The 21,828-nt window shown below is 43.6% G+C and overlaps 1 protein-coding gene across 2 annotated transcripts in view; it reads left to right on the top strand.

Annotated features, from left to right (window-relative positions):
• The window catches only part of GRM4 (glutamate metabotropic receptor 4), a 307,680-nt gene that overhangs the window by 131,560 nt on the left and 154,292 nt on the right, over positions 1-21,828 (top strand). For both annotated transcript variants that reach the window (XM_083617972.1, XM_083617973.1), the window contains exon 3: positions 9,999-10,215. In XM_083617972.1, coding sequence (XP_083474098.1) covers positions 9,999-10,215 — 217 coding nt within the window. The remainder of the gene's footprint in view (positions 1-9,998; positions 10,216-21,828) is intronic.

Raw genomic sequence — 21,828 nt, 5'->3', positions numbered from 1 at the left:
AGCACTTGTGTCCATATGGTTGATTTGGTCATTTTGCCATTCAGGGCAGACAGGTAAAGAAAATTAAGACATTTTAAAGGTAATCTTGAGGCATTATTTGGCCAGGGCACTCTTGAATCATCGCTCACAGCATGAGGGTACTTGGGATTGCATTTACAGCCTGGTATCCACACCTTGCTGAACTCTAGACAGCAGAGCCCAGGTGCACACATTGGGTTCTCACACGGAAAGCTCACTTAAGCAATTTTCTCTCAGTCCTTGACTGGGAAGCCAGAGAGTGTGGCTGCTTCCATGACTAGCCGGGTGGAGCGATGGTTTCTTCATACACATTGATTTAACCTTACCAGGCAGCACTTATCCAATTGCCTTATCCTTTTGCAGATCTTCTAATCATTATATTTAAATAAATATAACCTTTCCTTGAGTCTTCTCTCAAGGTTTGTGGCAATGCAACAATGAAACAGCGGTACAATATAAAGTAAACCAGTACAGTGGTACCTCGGGTTAAGTACTTCATTCTGGAGGTCCGTTCTTAACCTGAAACTGTTCTTAACCTGAAGCACCACTTTAGCTAATGGGGCCTCCTGCTGCTGCTGCGCCGCCGGAGCACAATTTCTGTTCTCATCCTGAAGCAAAGTTCTTAACCCGAGGTACTATTTCTGGGTTAGTGGAGTCTGTAACCTGAAACGTATGTAACCTGAAGCGTATGTAACCCGAGGTACCACTGTATTATAAAAATGTATTTCAAAAACAGGAATTCAGTAATAAGAGGGCCTTGAAGCAACCATGTACAGCTGCAGGAAAGGCATTCCATAGTTCAGGGGCAATGGTGAAAAATGCCTGTTGTTGGATCACCACCCTGTAACATTCTGTAGCATGTTGATGCCAAAATTTCCCCAGACGATCTAAGTGCTCTGCAATACTACGCCCCTCCCTTTTAGTGCCTATAATATTTTAACTGATATAACCCTGTAAGAAGAGAATGGGGAAGAAAGAGCGGAGAAAACAAGGTACCACCTCCCCAGCAAGAATTGTTAGGATGCTAGAGTTTTACTCACCGAGCAGAATTTTAATCAAGCATCACATAAATAGTCTTGGTCACAAATACCTAATAAGCAGATCACAGTCCCTTGCAATGGAGCAGAAAGCAGATTGTCACATATAATAATCCTATTTGTGCCTTGACAAAGGTTCTCTCCCTCTCGTTTCTCCCCCTTCCCTCTCCTCCCCTTCCTCTCCCTCTCCTTCTCTGCAGGTAGTTAAAAGAGAAGATACCACTTTACAAGATTCTCTTAGCATTCAGGTGCAGTTGTGCACTTACAAAGCTGGCATCACATTTAAGGGAGGGAGAGAGAGGGGAGTCTGAGTGAAAGAAGGAAATAAATAAGAAAGGGGAGTTACGCAGCAATGGGAAAATATATAGAAAATGTTCAATTGGAGAGAGGAGAGATGAAAGATAAACTTGACTGAGACGGGGGAAAGCAAGGACTGTCTTCTGCAGGAAAGCAGTTGTGGTAGGGGATGAAATTCTGTCATGGGGCTTCATTTCAGGGGTTTTCTAACTGGGGATCCTCACAAGGGACATCTCTCTGGATCCTCTTCATGGTTGTGGAAAGAGTACAAGGCACTGACTTCACTGAGCTTTTAAATGTAATCATGTCTAGGGTGCCTTTCACTGCACAAAGTTTTCAGTGGCGAACCCTCTGAGATTAGGTGGAGAGACAGTGATTGATTCAATATTACACAGTAAAACTTGGTTTCCCATGCCCCTCTTCCACAAGGGTTGTAAGGCCCTTGGCTCAGCCATTCTCCCAAGCTGTAGTCTGTGTCTGCTATTCCTCTCTAATGGCTCTGCAAATGCGTCAAGTCTTTGTTTTCGTTGCTCCTTGTGTCTCAGCCAACAAGCCACTCTTATTCACCTACCCAGGTAATCAAGGACAACTTCATAAATACAAGCAAGTACTAAGTCTGATCTCTGCCCTTAATTCTCCTGAGAGACAAGTGGTGGGCTTTGGCTTGAGGCTGCTGTAGGGCTTTGTACAAGGATGGAACCAACATGTTTTTCTCTGAGCTGGCGGTGGCGATGAGATTTAGGGGAGGCAAACACCACTACCATTACTAATAGAGACTTCCTTTCTACCTTAGTCTCTGCACCTGACAGCAATTGTCTAATCTGGAAGGTGCCTTTTTTGCTTCCTGTTTTCAAAATGCTGGGGCTGGAATATGTTGGATATGATCACACTGAAGCAGGTTACGATAATATTTTAAGCAGCAGCCGAGTGCTTTATGTAAATCACCATAATTAAGGGAGTGTATAATTATCTTGAGGCTGACAGCACAGTTGTGAGGCACAGTAGCTTACCCAGCCCAACATAGCACTTCAGTTCAGCGAATCTACTCTCCAGCGGTGCTGACCTCCTGCTTTCTTTTATATCCCCCCCCTTTTCCATGGGCTGCTTCTTTAGCACAGGTTGCAAAGCTCTGTCAGGGTGCCTGATGTTTCTTTTGCATGGTCAGCCTCTCTCCAAAAAAAGCCCATCATTGTAGTGTTACTTCATCATCCCTTGGAGAGTTGCAGGTTGCTCAATGACCATGAACTCTGCAGTTAGCATGTGGGGACAAAAGGAGCCAGGGAGTTATAACTCTGCATCTCATTTCCTTTGCTTCTGACTGATTCATGTGGCATTTCTCCTCGATGTTCTGGGTTTTTCGTTTGGTGTTTTTTTCCTCATTTTGTTTTGCCAAATGGAGGCTGCAAAGCGGACTGTGAAAGCGGTGTGTGAGCATGTGTGGGAGGGGCACACCATCATCTGCCCCCTAGCTGCCTTTCTCCCTGCAATATATAAAGACGTGGATGCCTACGTTATTCCTCAGGGGAAGGATTTCAGCAGAAAACAGCCTGGGGAAAAAAGATTAAGAAGCCACTCTAGTCTGCAAGCCAGTCTTATATTTGAGCCTGCAACCTCTAAAAACAAAAAGCAAACAATAACAGCAGCGCTTGCCCAACCCAACAAATGAAAAACATAGTGTGTGTGTGTGTGTGTGTGTGTGTGTGTGTGTGTGGACTCCTACACAAGACTTTGGGTTTTGCCCCACTCTTTCAAGTCCGCACTTTAAAAGCTCTGTGTCTGAGCATTTTGTTTTGCTTTTTGCCCTGGATCTTGCCCTGCGAAAACCTGCTGTTTAGCACTCAATTGGAGCAAACATCAATTTGGGTTTTCTGAGGATTGCTGTTTGCTCTGATTAAGCTTTAAAGAGCAGATTTTTGCCAGGAAAGCTTGGAGGGGAGGGGCTTAATGTATAAGGGTTTATGTTTGCTCTTGGCTGCTGCCCTTGATCAGAGCCTTGTCTGTGTTGGAATGCTGCAAGGAGACTGTGCACTGCTGAGAGGACTGTGTATTACAACTGTATAAACTGTAGAACTGCACTGTACTGTCAGTAAAGCGACTTACCCTACCTAGAACCATCTAGTGTTTTTCTGTTCCATTGGTAATTTGCACATGCCTCAACAGGTACTTGGGCATAGAACCTTAAAATATGGACAGGGCCTAGAAAGAGCATGTGTAGATAAGCCCTAAGTGTCACAAGTAGCTTGGCCCTTAAGAAAAAAAGCGAGAAATGGACAACTTATCTCAAGTTGCTCTTGTTCCATTATCCCATGTCTATGAAATAAAACAAGTGAGAGACTATTGCAGGCCAGATTTACCATCTTTTGGCTAAGATGCCGTCCCAGATTGTGGCCATAAGCATTTATGGGGGGTAGGGGTGGGTGAGCTACAGAGCATCATAGCTGCTTATTTAGATGGGGCTGTGGTGTGGCAGTGCAACAGCAGTGGGGAGGTCAGTGCTGTATTGTTGCATCAGTGAGCCTTGCCTCACTCCAGTACCATCCAATGAAGCAGCAGTAGCATCAATGTCAGGAGAATGACTTTGCTCACCAACATATGCTGCTGTCGGTTATAAGCAGAGCCTTTCTGGATCAGAGTAAAGGTTCATGCATTCTGTTACCTGCAGTGGCCAACCAGATGTCTCTGGCATACCCAAAAGAATGGCATGAAGGCAATAGCCCTCTCTTGTGGCTCCAAATGCAGCCATAACCATTTCTTCTAAATGAGGAGGGAGGTTGCAAACCATAACCAAATTGCTCATTCCAATAACAAGATCTTCTGTCTGTAAAATGACTTTTTTTAATGTCCCCGTTGGGTTCTGTTGCTCTCCACCAGCTATTTCCCTCAGTGACCATGTCTCACTGTTGCACTCTGGTTATCAGCTGTCATCTTCTGCTTCAGAGGAGGCTGGAGGACTTGTAGTGTTCCCTGAATGCATCAGTCTTGCAACCAACTCTGGGGAGAAATCCACTGTAGAAATGTGAGAATGAAGATGGCAGAGTTTTGTTGCTGCTTGAATAACTTTCTTCATCTGCGTGGAAACTTGGGCAGAGTGGGGAGAGGGAGAGGCAGTGATGATTTAATATGCCTTCTCCATCTCCAAAATTAATTAATGCCCGTAGAGCGTTCTGAAGATGTAAAGTGCTATATAAGTGCTTGGCAGCGCGTAAGATCCTCTGGTGCTAAATCATTCTAATGTACCATTCAGTGGGGGACAGCACAGCACTGATTAAGTTAAGAGGCTTATTTATTGCTTCATTGGTTAGGAGTTTTAAAACCAACACCCAGAAAGGGGTGGAACTGCCTCTCCACATCCCTTCCCTCTAAGACAGCTCCTTGCCTGATGGGAGATGGTGTATTAAAGCTGACCTGCAGCAAGGTTTGGACTAGGTTTGCCTTCAGACTGTCATTGTTTTGCGGGAGGGATTCAAACGCATACCAGAACTTTAGGTTTGCACTAGTTGGTTTGTTGGACTAATACAACAAACACACTTAAAACCAACAGGACTTTATACGGTTCGAAGAAGCAACAGGGAAATGCATTGAAAAGTGTGGGATGAATGATTGACTAATGGGAAGATGTCTAAACACCCTGCAAGCAAATCAAGATGAATGCTCGTTGTCATATAACCACTCTGTAAACAAATCAGAATGAATGCTCAGTAAAGACTGGACATAGGCTAGCCACCGTGCAAGCTTTGTAGAAGCAAATCAAAATGAATGCTGTAGGAACAAGTCATCTGGAGGAGCTTTAGATCTTCCTCGCTCAGCCTTAGCACTGCTGGCCGGGCTTGAGAGGGATGTTGTCCACTGTTGATATTGATGAATCCTGTTCCTAGTCTTGCTGCTCTTTCCCCTGCCTTGTGACTGTTCCCCATTGGAAGAAACAATTGCTTTTCTGAGTAATGAATAGAGGTGATCTGAAACTGATGCTGTTTTCATTCCTGCCATTCCTAGGTTAAGCCAGGTTGGCTTAATCCTTTTTGCTCTTCCATCTTTTCTGGAAACAAATGAACTTTGAAGCTGCTGGAGTGACTCTCCCTAGAAGGAGGTTGCAGCATTTGGGACTTTCTAGCTTAGAGAAAAGGCGAGCAAAGAGGATTGGACAAATTCATAGAGCAGAGGGTTATCAATGGCTACTAGCTATGGTGGCTGTGCTTTACCTTCACAGTTGGCAATGCTTCCAAATGCCAGTTGCTGGAAACTATGGGAGGGGAGAGTGCTCTTGTGCACATGTTCTTCTCGCTGGTTTCCCACAGGCATCTGGTTGGCTACTGTGAGAACAGGATGCAGGACTAAATGGGCCATAAGCCTCATTGAGAAGACTGTTCTTATGTTCTATTTGTGAGGGCACTCCCTTCATCTTCTCCAGTGAACTTAGGTTCATATTTCATCTCTGCTTTTTGTGGCCTTGGGTGGGTTGCTTAAATCTCAACTTCAGTTCCACATCAGTAAAATGGAAACAGTAGCAATCTATTTCAGTAGGTTAATAAGAAAAGAGATTACTTGCTCTGAACCTTTGAGTTATAAATCTAAATATTGTCAATAATAATGTATTGTAGAGTTATTGGACTCTTGTTAAAAAGAAGCACTGGATATATATTTATTATGCACCTTAACTAATGGGTGGTGTGGTCTCCAGGAGTTAGAATAAATGAATTTGCTTCTAAACATTCACCTCAACATAGTCCTCTGTGAATTTTGATAGCCAAAGTTCTTTAACTCTTTTCCACTCAAATAATCCCTTGAATTTCCTTAATATTTGTTATCTACATTTGACAAACAATGGTATTTGAACTTAATGTTTGATACCTGATATTTTTCAATATTTGATGGTTGACATGCAATGGTATTTAGTAGAGCATGGAATCACTGGTATATCACGTTTGATGGGTGGCATGAAGTTGGATTTAATATTAGACAGTATTTGATTATTGTAGTTCCAAAAATCTGAATAGCACCAGTTTGAGCCATAGATTATTTTCAAACAATCAGAAATTATTAGTTAATTCTCTGCATCACCATTAAATGGGAAATCAAATTAATCTTATCCATTTCATAATAGTTTCATCCATTTTTAGCATAACTAATACAAATGTTTGAAATTTACCAAATATTTGAAAAAAGCACCAAATATTGCCTGTGAATTTTTCTCAAAGTTGAAAATGTAAGTGGCTTTGAGTTGTCGCTATCTCTCAATTATTTTGGAAGACTTTAACCGTCAAGTCTCATAACCTGTCAACTCTCAAATACTAATTGCAATTACTAATTGCATCTATCAAATGCTGTCAGGTAAAAAATACTATTACATGTCAACTCCCATCAGCCCCAGCCAGCATGACCACTGATAAGGGATGGTGGGAGTTGTAATTCAGAACATCTGGAGGGGTACCAGAGCTGATTGGGTAGTCTTTGGCGATCACCCGTAGCCAAGTAAGATTTTCTTCCATAAACACGGTTTTAACAGTGAGTCCATAAGTGACTGTGGAGGCCAATTCTGGATCCACACATCCTTCCACAGTGGGGCTACATGTTTCCAGGTGAGAGTTGATCGTGGTGACGGTTTGCTAAGCGTGTCTTCCTCTTAGTGCATTTCTCCCTTTCGTCCTGAGTTCGAGCGTCTTCAAAACCCATGACACCTTTGGTAAAGGCTATTCTCCAATTGGAGCACTTGCAGGCCAGTGTTTCCCAGCTGTCGGTGTTGATTGGGTAGTATATATGTGCACACATGGGGTTTCATGTGTGCACACAAAAAGTGTGCCAAAAAGTGAGCAGGAATGTTCTGGTAGAGGTGGGGAGAAGTTGCTTGCTGTTCTCTCTCCCTTCAACAAGGACTGTTGCTGCCAAAGTGACTTGTTGATAGCTTCAGCTGCCATGTTTTATAAAAACATCTTTCTCTTCTCTATCCTTATCCCTTGAGTTCCCGACTGCCCTTTTGAAGCCTGTCATAATTAGGCTCAAAGCGTGGGAGGAGACGAAGTTGGTGGGCGGTGACAGCTGCACCAATTAAGCAAAGATAAACCATGAAAGGAGGGGGGCGGGCAGGAGTTAAAGTAGCAGCTCTTCTGTCTGAGGTTTTGGCAATCTGAAACCTGGGTCTTAGGAGCTCTTCAGATCTCCCTTCAGTAGCTGCTCCTGGGCCTGGAATCCATCTGGACCCTTTCCCGTCTTCCAACGTGTATCCTTTAGAGATGAGAGACCGAGGCTTTTTGTCTGTCTTCTTTTCTTCCTTCTTGGGGGATGCTCCAGCCTTCCTTTCATCTGCCATCGTCTGTAGTGGTGCCAAATTTCATGGGAGAAAATGCAGAATAGTGACGGCATTATTATTTTCTAGTGCTTCCCAGGCTCCTCTTCTGTGATCAGATCAAATGTGTTCTTTGGGGAGGAATGAAGGAGAAAGAATATCCTTTTAACGTTGGCTTTGCTGCTGTTAATCACAGCCGTCACCTTCTAGCAATGAACAAGAAACCTCTTGGGATGATTCAGAAGAAATTTGGAGCCAGATGGACACTACTCCAAAGCCTGATTCTTCACCCTCTCTTTACCCATTGTCATGCTACATACATCTTATTGCTGGTAGTGCTAAGAATCCAATAAACAGCCAGTGGAAACTGATTGGGGCTCTAGACTAAGATCTATGGGCTGAGGAGCTGAGCTCTATCTCCATTAGAAGGCTGTTCTGTTATGTCAATGTGAGCACATTTCCTTTCTTCTCTCTGATCTGGAGTTCCCATTTCAACCTCCCTTTGCAACATTCTGAGGCTTAAGGATGGAGAAGTGGCAGAGAAGACACTCATTCCCCACAGTTTGTCATAGAATGAATGCTGGCTGGTTGGCACTGGGGAGAGCTTCCTAGTCCCTGCAGGCGTTGTATAAATATGAGAAGTCTCAAAGGTGCAGTGGGATGAAACGACTACCTGGTCCTCTGTCTCCAACTGGTGCTTGTTGGTATATTCTTGCAAACCTTAGTCTGCTCTTAAGGATTCAGAGGACACAAGCAAGTACCAAGAGGCTAGTGTGAGGCTGCAAAGCTTTTAAAAAATGTACAAGCCAGATTGCACACTACTAGGCTGCCTCTTTGAGGGTAAGAAAAAATGGAAGAGAACTGCCTGCTCCCTTTTTTCAAAAATAAGAAGCTGATGGACTTGGGAGTTTTAGTTTGCTTAATATTGATTATGAATTACTTCACCCACAATTAGTCCCTGCACCAATCTGTCTGCAATTTGGCAGATTCCATCCACTCTGGAGGGGCTCTTGTGCCTGTAAATCTCACCCCTTTGACCAAAAGCCGGAGGGTTATACAGCAGCTGTTTTTAGGTTCCTTATTATAGCAAATGGGAAACACAGAGCTTGGTTTTATCCAAAATAGCTCAGAACCTGGAGCACAGACTGAAGCAGAGGGAACCCAGAGTGACTCAGAAACAGATCTGATTTTTTTAAAAAGCATAAATATAGATCAAATGTGAATCTTGGGTCCTGTGCATGCCCCTAGTTATTATTTCATCTATAAACCAAGTATGAATTACAAGCAGCACAATACACTAGCTACATTTAGGTTTTCTTTTAGCTATCTTGAAATAAAATGTGGAGGGGGCACAGGTTTGCCCCTACCTCCAACATCACTGTTTTCTGTATTCCACTTTTCCTATATTGAGGCCAGAATGGAAATCATTCATGCTTTGGGCTGAATGAACTTCTAGGACTCCCCATGCATTGGAATCCAACACAATCAGGGCTTCTGATTGCAAGAAGATTCTTCATCCAAATATATGATCTTGCTGGTTGAAATGCAAAAGTTGGGAGGAGAGAGAGTGTAGCAATGGGAGATGCTGAGGGTGGGAGTAGCATAATGACGCATGCCATCTTCACATACTACATCAACATAGTTAAAACAGTGTCTGAATGAGGCCACTGTGGCCACACAGACTTAGATAGCTATAGGGGAGAAGTGACCATGCAACTAGAAGTATTCAAATAGTTTTGATGACCGTTGATCGCCTGGCAAAATAGGCCATCCCATTTTAAAATAGAACAATGGTTTCCCTCTCCACTGGGTGATTGGTTGCTATAAAAATGTTTCAACATTTCTAGTTATGCTCTGCCCTTGTGTATGGATGTCTAGAAAAGTGTTCTGCATTGGCTCTTTGGTGGTTCCCAATAATGATTCAGACACTTTCTAATTTGTGGTGCTCATCCCATGGGAAGGACTGCAGCTTAGAGGCACACAACATGCTTTGGATGCAGAAGTTCCCATATTCAATCACTGACAGCTTCAAGTAAGGCTGGGAAGGACCTAGCCTGGAAGCCTGGAGAGCCACTGCCATTCAGTGTCAACAATACTGAGTTAGAAGGACCACATCCTATGTTCTTTCCAAAAGTTGTGACATGACTTAACCTGAATCCAGTAAGATACTGGGGACTGCTTGTCCCTAGCCCAGTTATTAATCTCTGAGTCTTTGCTTTCAAAGAACAACAAGTGTTCTTCCCATGGGACAGTCCATTAGAGACCTGATGCTCAAATACTAGTATGGGGTTTATGGATTTCTAGAATGGATTATCCAGTTTGACATTGTGAGATCTCTCTCTCTTTCTATCTCCCCACCCTCACAGATTCCTCAGATAAGCTATGCTTCCACCGCCCCTGACCTGAGTGACAACAGCAGATATGACTTCTTTTCCCGTGTCGTCCCCTCAGACACCTACCAAGCCCAGGCCATGGTGGATATTGTCAAAGCATTCAAGTGGAATTATGTTTCGACCTTAGCCTCTGAAGGCAGCTATGGTGAGAGTGGAGTGGAGGCCTTCATCCAGAAATCCAGAGAGAATGGTAGGTAAACTGCTGTTCCTATAAAGAGATGATGTATGGGATAGAGATAATATACTGAACCATGGGGAAAGGATAGCTGCTCCTATTGCTGTGGAATGAGATATGGGCTACAGTGCTAAAAAAAACCATGGATAATAGGGTATCTTGAGTGTTGATGGATTTATCTTTTAACTTATATGTGAGTCTTGGAAGCCAGAAAAGATTGTTACAAATCTTCACTGTAGCACATCTATATATCCGTTGTGTTGAAGGTAACAGTTGAGTGAATAATGGGTCCCCATTGGCTACATTGTTTAGAAAGTGATAATCTCTGAAGGAGACAAGAAAGTTATTGCTATTGGTTGATGTTGCTGAAAATGTTCTTCAGGAGGTTCATTCTTCATGAAGTGCAAACAATGCTGTCAATGAGGCAGATGTGATGGTGATGACCAGCTTTCAAAGAATCATTAAGAAACTGAGTGTGTGCTGGATTTCATGCTACAATCCAGTTAGGAGAACATGTTGCCTTTAAATGTTTTAACTGTAGCAGCAGAAAAAGTGATTGCCATAAGGAGGTCACAGAGAAGGGATGTGGCCATGGAGAATTTTAATGTTTTATGTTCTTGTAAACTGTTTAGAGGTTTGTTTGTTTTTTAAATCAAGCATTACATAAGTTTTGTTAAATAAATAAATGTGCATGAATTGTCCATGTCCGGTGAGAAGACTGCATATTTTGTGTTGCTAAGTGTTCGGAGTGCCAATATGTGGAAAGGCAGAAATACCTGTGGAAATTAAGAGGCATGTTTTGTACATCCTGAGCCTAGAGGCCATTTTTCTTTTACTACTGCTATACAGTGGTACCTCAGGTTACAAACACCTCGGGTTACAAACACTTCGAGTTACAGACTTCACTAACCCGGAAGTAGTACCTCGGGTTAAGAACTTTACCTCAGGATGAGAACAGAAATCGCATGGCAGCGGCAGGGTAGCAGCGGGAGGCCCCATTAGCTAAAGTGGTATCTCAGGTTAAGAATGTTTTCAGGTTACTCCGGATCGAATTAAGTTTGTAACCAGAGGTACCACTGCATTAGTGTGCAGCATACCATGAGGCAGCAAGACTAAGCTACAGTTATGCAAGTAGTAGTAAAGTGTCAGAATGGAAAGTGTGGGGCTGTCTGCTAAGGTCTACTCATTGATAAAGCTCCACCCATCACTGTGTCAGTGATGGTCCATTACAAATTACTGTACACACCCTGTTTCCAACCTTGGACAGTGAGGCTGTTTCATTCACAATCCTAGCCAACCAAGTGGGGATCCTAGTGCACACAACATAATCTATGAAGCAAAGTCCCAGCTCTTTCTTTCCTTTGATTGAATGAGAAGCTCAACGGAGAGAATAGTAACTGTTAAACAGAGTAAAGGTTCAAATCAAATGTGGCGCCTGTAAGATTGCCACCACATTTGTTCTATCTCTGTTCTTCTGCTTTTAACAGCAACCTGAGAAGCAGAAATAGAGAAGGTAACCCCCATCATCTCCACTTGCCAGAAAAAGCTTTGCTGTGTTTCAGACTGCTGTAAAATCACAGGAGCAAGGGCCAACAATACAAATAGTGGAAACTCAACCTGTGATACAAACTTATGAGAGAGATGCTGAAATGCTAATTTCCTTAGCTGGAAGCAATCCTTGGTAGCTTGCTTTCAGCTTGGTGTACGTGTTGCTTGCCCTTCTCTCTCCATCTGCCAGACTTGCCAGTAGAGGTACATTTTCCAACCTGGAGCCAAAGCCTCTGTGTTTATGTGTTTATACAGCACATCAAGCTCATTGTAATTGCTTATTTTCAAGGACCACATAGTGTCCAAATGTTAGACATTGGTAATACCCTGCAGATATAATCCTGCTATAAATCTTGCCTAAGCCCTTTTAATTGCACAGCCTGGGCTGAATTCATTATTGCTACTGTTTGCAGAGGCGTGGCAGTTTTCAGGGCATTGCAGAGAGACAGGGAAGGACTCTAGGATTTGGCCCAGACATCCTCTATAAGAAGGCGTGGGTTGCACAAGAAGGGCTTGCAGAAGGCAAAATGGTGCAGGCATTTTCCCCAAGTAAGGTGGAACAAACGTTCTCAAAGTGTGACTCAGTCCTTTGTAGGGAGCCATGGCAGTTGCCAGGGGCAGGTATGAGTGACACTACTCTGAATGTGTGACTTTGCTGAGCCAGGAAGCAGAATGGGCCATACCTTCTCTCCATATGCAATCAGCATAAAGCCTGACATCCATCTATTCCATTCATTGCAGGGACAGTAAGTGCTGGAAGACAAGGGAGTACCTAGCAGTTACAGCCAGATGGGTTCTTTTTATACATCTAGTTGCCACACACACACACACACACACACACACACCTCATTTTTAAAAAAAAACGCCAAAACACAAAAAAATGTTTATACTGAGTCAAAAGTTAGTGTTACTGGGGAAGCCTTTGTTTTTAAATCGCATACAGTGGTACTTCGAGTTACGTACGCTTCAGGTTACAGACTCTGCTAACCCAGAAATAGTGCTTCAGGTTAAGAAGTTTGCTTCAGGATGAGAACAGAAATCGTGCTCCGGCGGCGCGGCAGCAGCGGGAGGCCCCATTAGCTAAAGTGGTGCTTCAGGTTCAGAAAGTTTCAGGTTAAGTACGGACCTCCGGAACGAATTAAGTACTTAACCTGAGGTACCTCTGTATAGGGGTGCCCAATAGCTGTTTGCCTGACACAGGAAGCTCCCTTCTGGCTACATTTGGGACTTTCTGAATTAATGTTGATGATAATGCTCACTGCTCTGAAAGCCAGGGACTCAACTCTCACCATTCTTTGATTGAAAGTAGAGTCAACTTATTCCTAAAGACTAGGAGGGCTATAAGGAGGACATAATGGAGAAGAATACAATGCTCAACTGCGAGCATAGCAGTCCCTCTCTTAAGCAGGAATGGACGGCCATGGTTTCTAGTAGGAATGTGGTCCTCATTCATTATCTCCAGTTCTCCAGACTTCCTAGAACTCTTGAAAATCCTGTGCATGTGGACTTTCTTCTTATCCCAGCCACTGTGGGCTATTCAAAATGATGAGAGTGTAAAAGACTGCTGAGATGAGTTTTTGGTAGGTGTGATTACTTGCAGCACCGGTAGATGGCACTTCAGTCTTTGCTGCATAATTCCTATGATTTGCATTGTGGGATGAATAAGACTTGCTTCTGGGCATCTCAAGCAGCTTCTGCAATGCCAGCTTAATGTCATGGATGATAATTCAGTGGGAATCCCAAGCATATATTTGCTGGGACATAGGATGGCCACCTGATAATGGACTGAAACTTTGGCAGGCAGAAATTAACAGACTTCTCCCACCATCCTGCCAGGGGAAGTTTTAGGTGGTGTTGATTTCTGCCTGTTTTGCAGGTACAGAATCTTTGTCTACAAAAAGTGGATGTCTGCAGTGGGCAACACAGCCAGTGAGTCTTCCATGCCATATGTTTGCTGGTCCCTCGATGTTCCCTCCTAGCTCACTGTGTAAGATAAAAGAGAATCCTGCTTGCCACAGCAGGCTGGGGAAGGAAGGTTAGTGCAGAAACTGGCAGAGAAATGTGACAAGAGGTGCAGTGGCTGGATCCACTCTCACTGCTTTGAAATATTTAACAGTATAGGCAAGATTTCTGGGTGTCGATTTGGCAGCCCTAGGTGGACACTGTGTGCAACCTAAATTAGCCTATGACTGTCCCTTTATCCTCTGCTGCTCAGAGATATAGTTTCACGATTGCATACAGTTTTAGGAGGTGCGTGAAAATTCTGCTGCATCTACAGAAACTTTCTGTTATGAAAGAGTCTTCTGGTTCTTTATGATGCCATGTGAAAGAACTCCTCACACCTCTTTAGGTTTAGGATATATCCAGATGGAAGGGGAACTGATGTGCTCACCCAGCTACTGCAGCTGTCAGAACTATCAGAAGATAGAATCAGGATTCAAGATGACCTTAAAATGATTGGAGAACTGGCCCAAACTAACAAAATTAATTTCAATAGGAACAAATGTAAGGTTCTATATTTAGGCAGGAAGAACCAGATTCACAAATATAGGATAGAGGACAGCTGGCTTGACAGCAGTATATCTAAATTGGATCTAGGGGTCTTAGTAGACCATAAGCTTAACACGAGTCAACAGTGTGATGCAGCAGCAGTGGAAAAATAATAATTAAAAAACAACTAGGCTGCATCAACAAAAGGATAGTAAGAGGGAAATAAAAGTACCACTCCATTCTGCTTTGGTCAGAACCCACCTAGAGTACTGTGTCCAGTTCTGGGCACCACAGTTTAAGAAGGGTATTGACAAGCTGGAACATGTGCAACCAAGATGATCAAGGGTCTGGAAACTAAGCCTTATGAAGAATGGTTGAGGGAGTTGGGCATGCTTAGCCTAGAGAAGAGAAAACTGAGAGTAGCTATGATAGACATCTTCAAATATCTGAACAGTGGTCACATGGATGATGGAGCAAGCTTGTTTCCTCTGCTCCAAAAGTCCACAAAGGACCTAATGAATTCAAATTACAAGAAAGGGGATTCCGAAGCAAGAACTTTTTGGTGGTAAGAGCTGATCTACAGTGAAATGGACTACCTTCATTAGAGGTTTTTAAACAGAGGTTGGATGCCATCTGCCGGCATATTATGGTTGTGATTTCTGCATTGCAGAGGGTTGAACTAGATGAGCCTTGGGGTCCCATCTAACTCTACAATTCTGTGATTCTATGACACCCATGACTCATGGGGGGGATGCTTTTCTTCTCTTCCCCCCTCTTTTTTTGTGGGTGGACATGTTGCACTGGGGAGAGGTGAGAGAGAGGAGAGGCACTCCTTTCTCTCTTTGGTGTGGGAGAAACCTGAACTGGCACTCTCCTAGGGTGGAGTAGAACACACAGAGACCAAAATAGGGCTTATGGAAGTGATGTCCTTTTGGTAGTGCAAAATAAACAGCTGATAAATTACAGAAGTCCGCACCTGCAACTGTATGAAACTGGATTTTTCACCCATCTTTAATTTTAGGAAAAGAAAGGAAGAGAAAAAGGGAGACATATGGTAGGAAGGGAAGAGAAGAAAGAGAGAAGCCATTTCTCTCACTCTCCAAATTGAAAACTGAATTGAAAGGCTGTGCAATGCTGCTGACGTCCCCTTGCAGCCTAATCCTTCTGAAAGATTAAAGATGTCTTTGGCCATATATTGTATTGATTCATTCTCTGAAGTATAAATCATTCGTTCACCAGCAGGCTGGCAACCAACCAGTGCTTACAGTTGAATGTTTAAGGATGAAAAGGGGAGGGGGCATGTATTTATCTCTGTGTTTGTATGTATATTTGAGGATACTAGGAAGGGACAGATCCATAGTATTGCCTTCTCTGGGTTTGCTCAAGGCCAAGGTTTAAGAGGAGACGCTTTGCTGAAGTGCCGAACACCATAAGCAACCTCGTTCAAGAGTGCCCCCCCCATATCTTTACACCCAACTTCTGTCTCTCTCTTGCTGATGGAAGTTACACCCATGTAACTTCAAAGGTAAAGACAACCTATAGGGACGCGGGTGGTGCTGTGGGTTAAACCACAGAGCCTAGGACTTGCCGATCAGAAGGTCAGCGGTTCAAATCCCTGTGACAGGGTGAGCTCCCGTTGCTCGGTCCCTGCTCCTGCCAACCTAGCAGTTTGAAAGCACATCAAAGTGCAAGTAGATAAATAGGTACCGCTCTGGTGGGAAGGTAAACGGCGTTTCCGTGCGCTGCTCTGGTTTGCCAGAAGTGGCTTAGTCATGCTGGCCACATGACCCGGAAGCTGTACGCCGGCTCCCTCGGCCTATAGAGTGAGATGAGTGCCACAACCCCAGAGTCGGCCACAACTGGACCTAATGGTCAGGGGTCCCTCTACCTTTACCTTAAAAACAACCTGTAATTGCGAGAAGAGCCTTGCACCATATTACTGAAGATCATATGTTGTCATCCATGGCCACCAACAAGTGGTTTTTGTGAGTGAGACTGTGGTGCTAGCATGGATTGAAAGCACTTGGGGATGGCATGAGTGCAAGAAGCATTAAAGGCTGGCAGAGCAGATGGATTTAATCATCTCCTTTCCCCTGATGGTATGATATACATCAACTTCTGAAAGAGAAATGAGGAGGTCAGGAATAATTGTGGGCAGGATTAGACAGCTATTGGGTATCAGCAAAACATTACCATCAACATGTGTCATTAAGTAACTGCTGTATATAGTGTTTTGGGAGTTCTGCGAAAACATATAATCAAGTTTTATGACTACCAGAAAATCAGCTGTCATAATTTTAAAAGGAAGTGATTCATTGAAGCTGTAGGCAGGGGCTCATCCGGGAACCTACCAGCACTGACACCTGAAGCACTGGGACCTAGGTACTGGTGCCTAGGGAATGGGTGGACTGAGCTGAAGAGGGCAAAAGGCAACTTTGTGCTCATTCACATGGGTAGCTATTTGTTGGATCTGGACACAGTTTCCTCTTAGTCCCTGCTCCATCTCTTTCAGCCTTATCATACATTCAGTGTTCGTTTAGGGTACTCTCAAGTTGAGGTGGGCTATCTCAGTGCTGGGCTATGGGCAACAATCTGGAGTGAGTCAGGACCTGGGAGCTGGAACTGAAGAGCCATCAGGATCTGAGGGCAAATCACGAATCAGAACCAAAGAGAAATCAGGATCAAGACTGCAGAGCAAGTCCAAACCAAACCAAACAGCAAGACCACCCTAGACCTTGTTGCACAAGCAAAATTCCACTGAGACAGGAAACTTTCTTTGCCCACCCTGCCTCACCCTGCCCCATGGAGTGCCGTTGTTGCCACTCCAGTCCCTCACATACTACTGCTGATACAAAATGGGAACATTTGGGTTTTGTGCTGCTATACAAAGCCCTGAGCAACGTGGGCTCAGGATGCCTTAAGCCCTTATATCCCAGCTCAAACACCAATATCATTTGAAGGAGCACTGTTAGTTGTGTTACAGAAGCCCAGCTGGCCACAGGTGCAAGTTGGGCATTCAGTGTTGCCACTCCCATGCTGGGGACACTTTTCCAGCAGAGATTTGGCAGGGATCCTCGCACTTGACTTTCAGGCATCTCTCCAAGGCATTTTTATGCCAACAGGCCTTTGCAACTATTTAATTTTTATTTTGATTAGCCAGCCACCATAATAATGAAGGGGTGTGTGTGTTCTTTAGCAGTGATTTCTGTATTGCAAGGGGTTGAGCTAGATGACCCTTGGGGTCCCCTGCAATGCTACAATTTTATGATTATCTGTATTTTTAAAAGTGTATTTTATGTTTTAACATTGTACACCCCTCTGATATTTCATGGTAAGGTGGTAAAGAAATACTTCTATAAATAAAACCACAAATAAATATATACAACTGAGCACAACTCTGCAGGCCAAACAGTGCACACCATTGGCTATTATGCATAGATAGATGATAGATAGATAGAAGATAGATAGATAGATAGATAGATAGATAGATAGATAGATAGATGATAGATAGAGTGCTTTTTCAGGGGGGGATGCAGGGGGACCCCCCCTAAATATTTTGTGAATCTTTGTACTTTGGCCCATTTACTGTATTTATTTTTTCTGATTTGAACGATAAAATGGTGATTTTCTTGAATCCAAATGAGAGTATCCCTAAACATTTTTTTACTTTATTTTTTTTTAAAGCACTGGATAGATAGATAGAGAGATAGCTAGACAGGTATCTCAAAATATTTCCATTTTTCTCTTTAAAATAAATCTATTATTGTTAGGTTGCTGCTTGGTAAGATTTACCCAATGCATTTGCAGTTTTCAAGGAGACTTGAAACGAACTGGCGTTTTTTTATTACAAACAACATAGCTCAAGCCCTCCGTTTTTGTTCCCCATCACCAAGCTGGGTACTTTCCAGTAGAGAGGAGACGTTTATAAATACTAGCAGGTTTTAACAGAGTATAAAGTTGGCACCGTTGTTCGGCTCACCCAATTTAGTGGAATTATCCCTGAAGGCAGGTGCTTTAACTTGTCTGGAGACTTTGGATGGCCCAAAATTCCATGCTCAGCAAAACTTGGCAAGGATTTGTCAAGAATGAGAAAGCATTCTGCTGACTGTTGCTACAGGATGCTTAGAAGGGATTACCTTGCTGCGAAGCAGCGCTGGCAGTGAGCTGCAGGCACTCCCAGCCTCTCCCTTAAGAGGCCACTGTGGAGCACAGTGCACTGCCATTGGCTATGTAAGACAGGCAGCAAGACATTCCGCTCTTCAGCTCCATCTCTCAAGGCTCACAAACAGGGAGAAAATGGGAGCACTAGCCATTGTGAGGTCGATTAGGCAACCTCTGCTCTGCTCATTCAGGAGAGCTGGCTCTGGAAATGCTCACTACAGCATGCTCCACTCAACGTTGGATTGACAAACCCCACAGCTACTCAACTCCTCTTTTGTACAGTTGCTTTGGTGCTACTGACTGTGAGCATCGAACAAACCCAGTTCCACCCAGTCTCTCTCCTCAGGACATGCAGCAGGAAATGAGGGGCTGACTATCATGAGAGCTTTCCACCATTTCTGAGCTGCCTTTCTCCCCTTGGCTTTCTACTACACATAAGCCACCAAGAGAGCAATAGAGAGGGAGAGAGGAAGGAAAGAGTGTTTTCTGAGCCAACTCCAGCCCTGTGGTGCACAGGCTGCTGTCTATTACTAATTTAACTGTATCTGAATGGCACATTAAGTTCTGGTGAGATCTGTGGGACACTAGGCTATTTAGTTCTAGTCAAACTGTGTTATGGCCTTATAAATGGATAAAGGGAATAAAAACTTTGAGGTGACAAGCTTCTAATCAAAGGGCTATAAATAGGAACTGTGTTAATTCTAGGCTTCTTCTTTGCTACCACAGCTCTGAGAACTGGCTGTGCTTTTCATATAAGGTGAACCCATTTGGGACTCTCTGCTCTTCAGGATTTTAAGTTGACAAGCATTGCCTTTGTCAAGGCAGTTTCGTTTTGTGTGTGTGCCTGTGTCTGAATTTTAGAACAAATGGGTGAGGATAAGTCAGGATGAATTTCTATGACAAAGAGTGCTTTACTTCTGCATGCTTGGTTTGGTTTTGTACATCTGTGGACTGCATGGATAGACGAGCCTGAAAGTGTGTTTATTTCTATGTACTGAACCTTTTCCTCCCCCTCTCTCTCCCTATATACTTATGTGGACAGTATGACTGTATACTTGTGTATATGATAGAACTGTACACTTAGTGTAGCTGGATATTTGTACAGATGTGTGTATATGCTTTCTGCCTACACACATACATGCATATATGCATGTTTATAGGTATGTTTGCATGTAGCTTCCATAAGAACACAGTAATGTCACCACTGACTGGCAGCAGCTTTCAAGCCCTACTTGGAAATGTTGAAGACTGAACCTGGGACTTCCTGCATGCAAATTAGATGCTCTGCCTCTGCACTGTGGTCCTTCCTAATGGTGTTTAGACTAGTTCTTTGGATATAAATGTCAGTATTCATGTTTGAATTTTTAGTGATTGGTGTAGAAGAGAAGCTGGGGACCTAAGGGTGCTAAGGCAGGGCAGTGTTCCAGAGTCAGAGGCAGAAGTGGAGGATGGAGAACAAGGGTGCCAAGAGGAAGATGACGCAAGCTACTGAAGAAGGCAGGGTATCTCCCCCTCCTGCTGCGATCAGCTCCCCTCCCTCCTGGTTGTCCAGAACATGAAGAGGAATGAAGAGGGTGGAGCAAAGAAAGACAAGACAAAGGAGCCTCAGGTTGCTGGGGAAGGACCTGGGGCAGGAGTCTTAGAGAGCAGTGGGATGGCAGGGACCTTCAGTCATTGCAACTGCCTCATTGGAACAAGACCTACTGGCCAAAGTTGCTGTGATCACTAGGCCTGAGCTGTTTTGGTTTCTTTGAATAAAGGGTTAATTTCACTGAAATCAGGTGTTTTATTGCTGACCTGCTCCTGATTTCAGCTCCTGGCAGCTGCCATCCCTTCAGATGCTTGTAAATGCTGAGTATCAACCACATCTGGATCAAAGTGGTAATGTGATCTGTCTTGACAAAGAGACACGAGCAAAGGGATAGCAACCTATTCCTTGTCATGACTTTGAATTGTCCCTCATACAGATTTTCCACCTGCAATAGCAGTCCTCCCCTGCCCAGCTTGCACAGGTGAGTGCTGCTGGGTGTTCTGCTTTTCCAGGGCTGCACAAACACCTGCTCCGATGAGCACAAGTTGTATTCCCTCATTTTATCTCACTAGCCGAGACAGTGAAAGTGAGAATACTGAGTTTGCCTTATTGGTTCCACCAATCACCATTTTCTGATGCAATTTCTGGCTAGGAATATACCAGCCACAAAGAGAGTTAACCTTTTCTTAAAGGCAAAATCCCAACTGGAGCCCACTCATCTGATGGTGGTGAATGGAAGGTTGGTATTTTTCATAACACACACATGCAGATAAATACTGGGCTTCACTTTTAATGTTCATGAGCCTCATAGTTGCACAAAGAATGTCAGGTGTGACTAAGGCCACCCACAGGTCCAGCTAGGTTGTATTTCATCAAGAAGATTTTGAATGTCTGAATCAACTTGAAGCACCTCAAAATTCAACTGCATAAAAACTAAATTCAACCCAGAGTTTTTAACTCTCCATAGTTGTGGAGATCATCCATCAGCATCACTTGCAAACCCACTTTGAAGTGGTTTGTCACTTCTAATGTGGTGTACAAGGTTCCTAGCTTAGGGGTCAGTCCAATCCTTTGGCTGGCAGCTGTGGGGCTGTATGGAGCATGTCGTCCCCACCACTTACTTCCACAGCCACATCAGCCAGGGTGGATGGTTCCAGGTGGGAAAGAATACTTGTTTGCTGTGCCAGCTCCACAGTGAAGAAGGCAGGCTTTGGGATTTCTCTGTCAGTGCTCAGACTTTTGCAAAATTTGAAACTCTGATGAAAGTTCATATGTTGCAAATCTGACCTCAACAGTTTACATTTGAATTTCAGAATTTAAAGCTGGAATTAAAATGTGGAATTTGCCTTTTTTGATTGTCAACGTGAATGTTAAAATACAGCTGTCTTTTTTTATTCTAAGCTAATAGTCAGATACTGTCCAATAATGATTGCTACTGCATGTCTACCGTCAAATATTGGTTGTGTCAGAGCCTGTCAAACACAGACTGCTACAGATGCCATTCTCAGATCTGATAACATTGTTGCCAAGTGTTGACTGCTACATATTGGATACTGTCAAACACTGCTTGCTATTGCATGCCAATTGTCAGATATGGCAAATACTTTCTGCTTTCATATACCAGCTCTAGCTAGCGCAAAATGTTGCAGCTAGACTCTTGATGGAGACAGACTACCCCCACTCCAGTGTTTAAAAGCTTACAAGGCCCTTAACAACATGGGTCCACGATATCTTGAAGATCACCTGATCCCTTATATACCAGCTTGATCACTGAGATTTTTAGGGAGTCTCTCTTGGTGGTCCCCAGTGGCTCAGAGGCATGGCTTGTAATTACTAGAAACCATGAATTTAGTGTAGTGGACCCAAATCTGTAGAACTCTCTTCCCACTAAGATCAGA

Source organism: Podarcis filfolensis (genome assembly GCF_964270895.1).
Source record: "Podarcis filfolensis genome assembly, chromosome: 6".
In the NCBI taxonomy this organism is placed as follows: Eukaryota; Metazoa; Chordata; class Lepidosauria; order Squamata; family Lacertidae; genus Podarcis; species Podarcis filfolensis.
The sequence above is the reverse complement of the archived record's forward strand: the minus strand, read 5'-3'. Positions and strand labels throughout refer to the sequence as shown.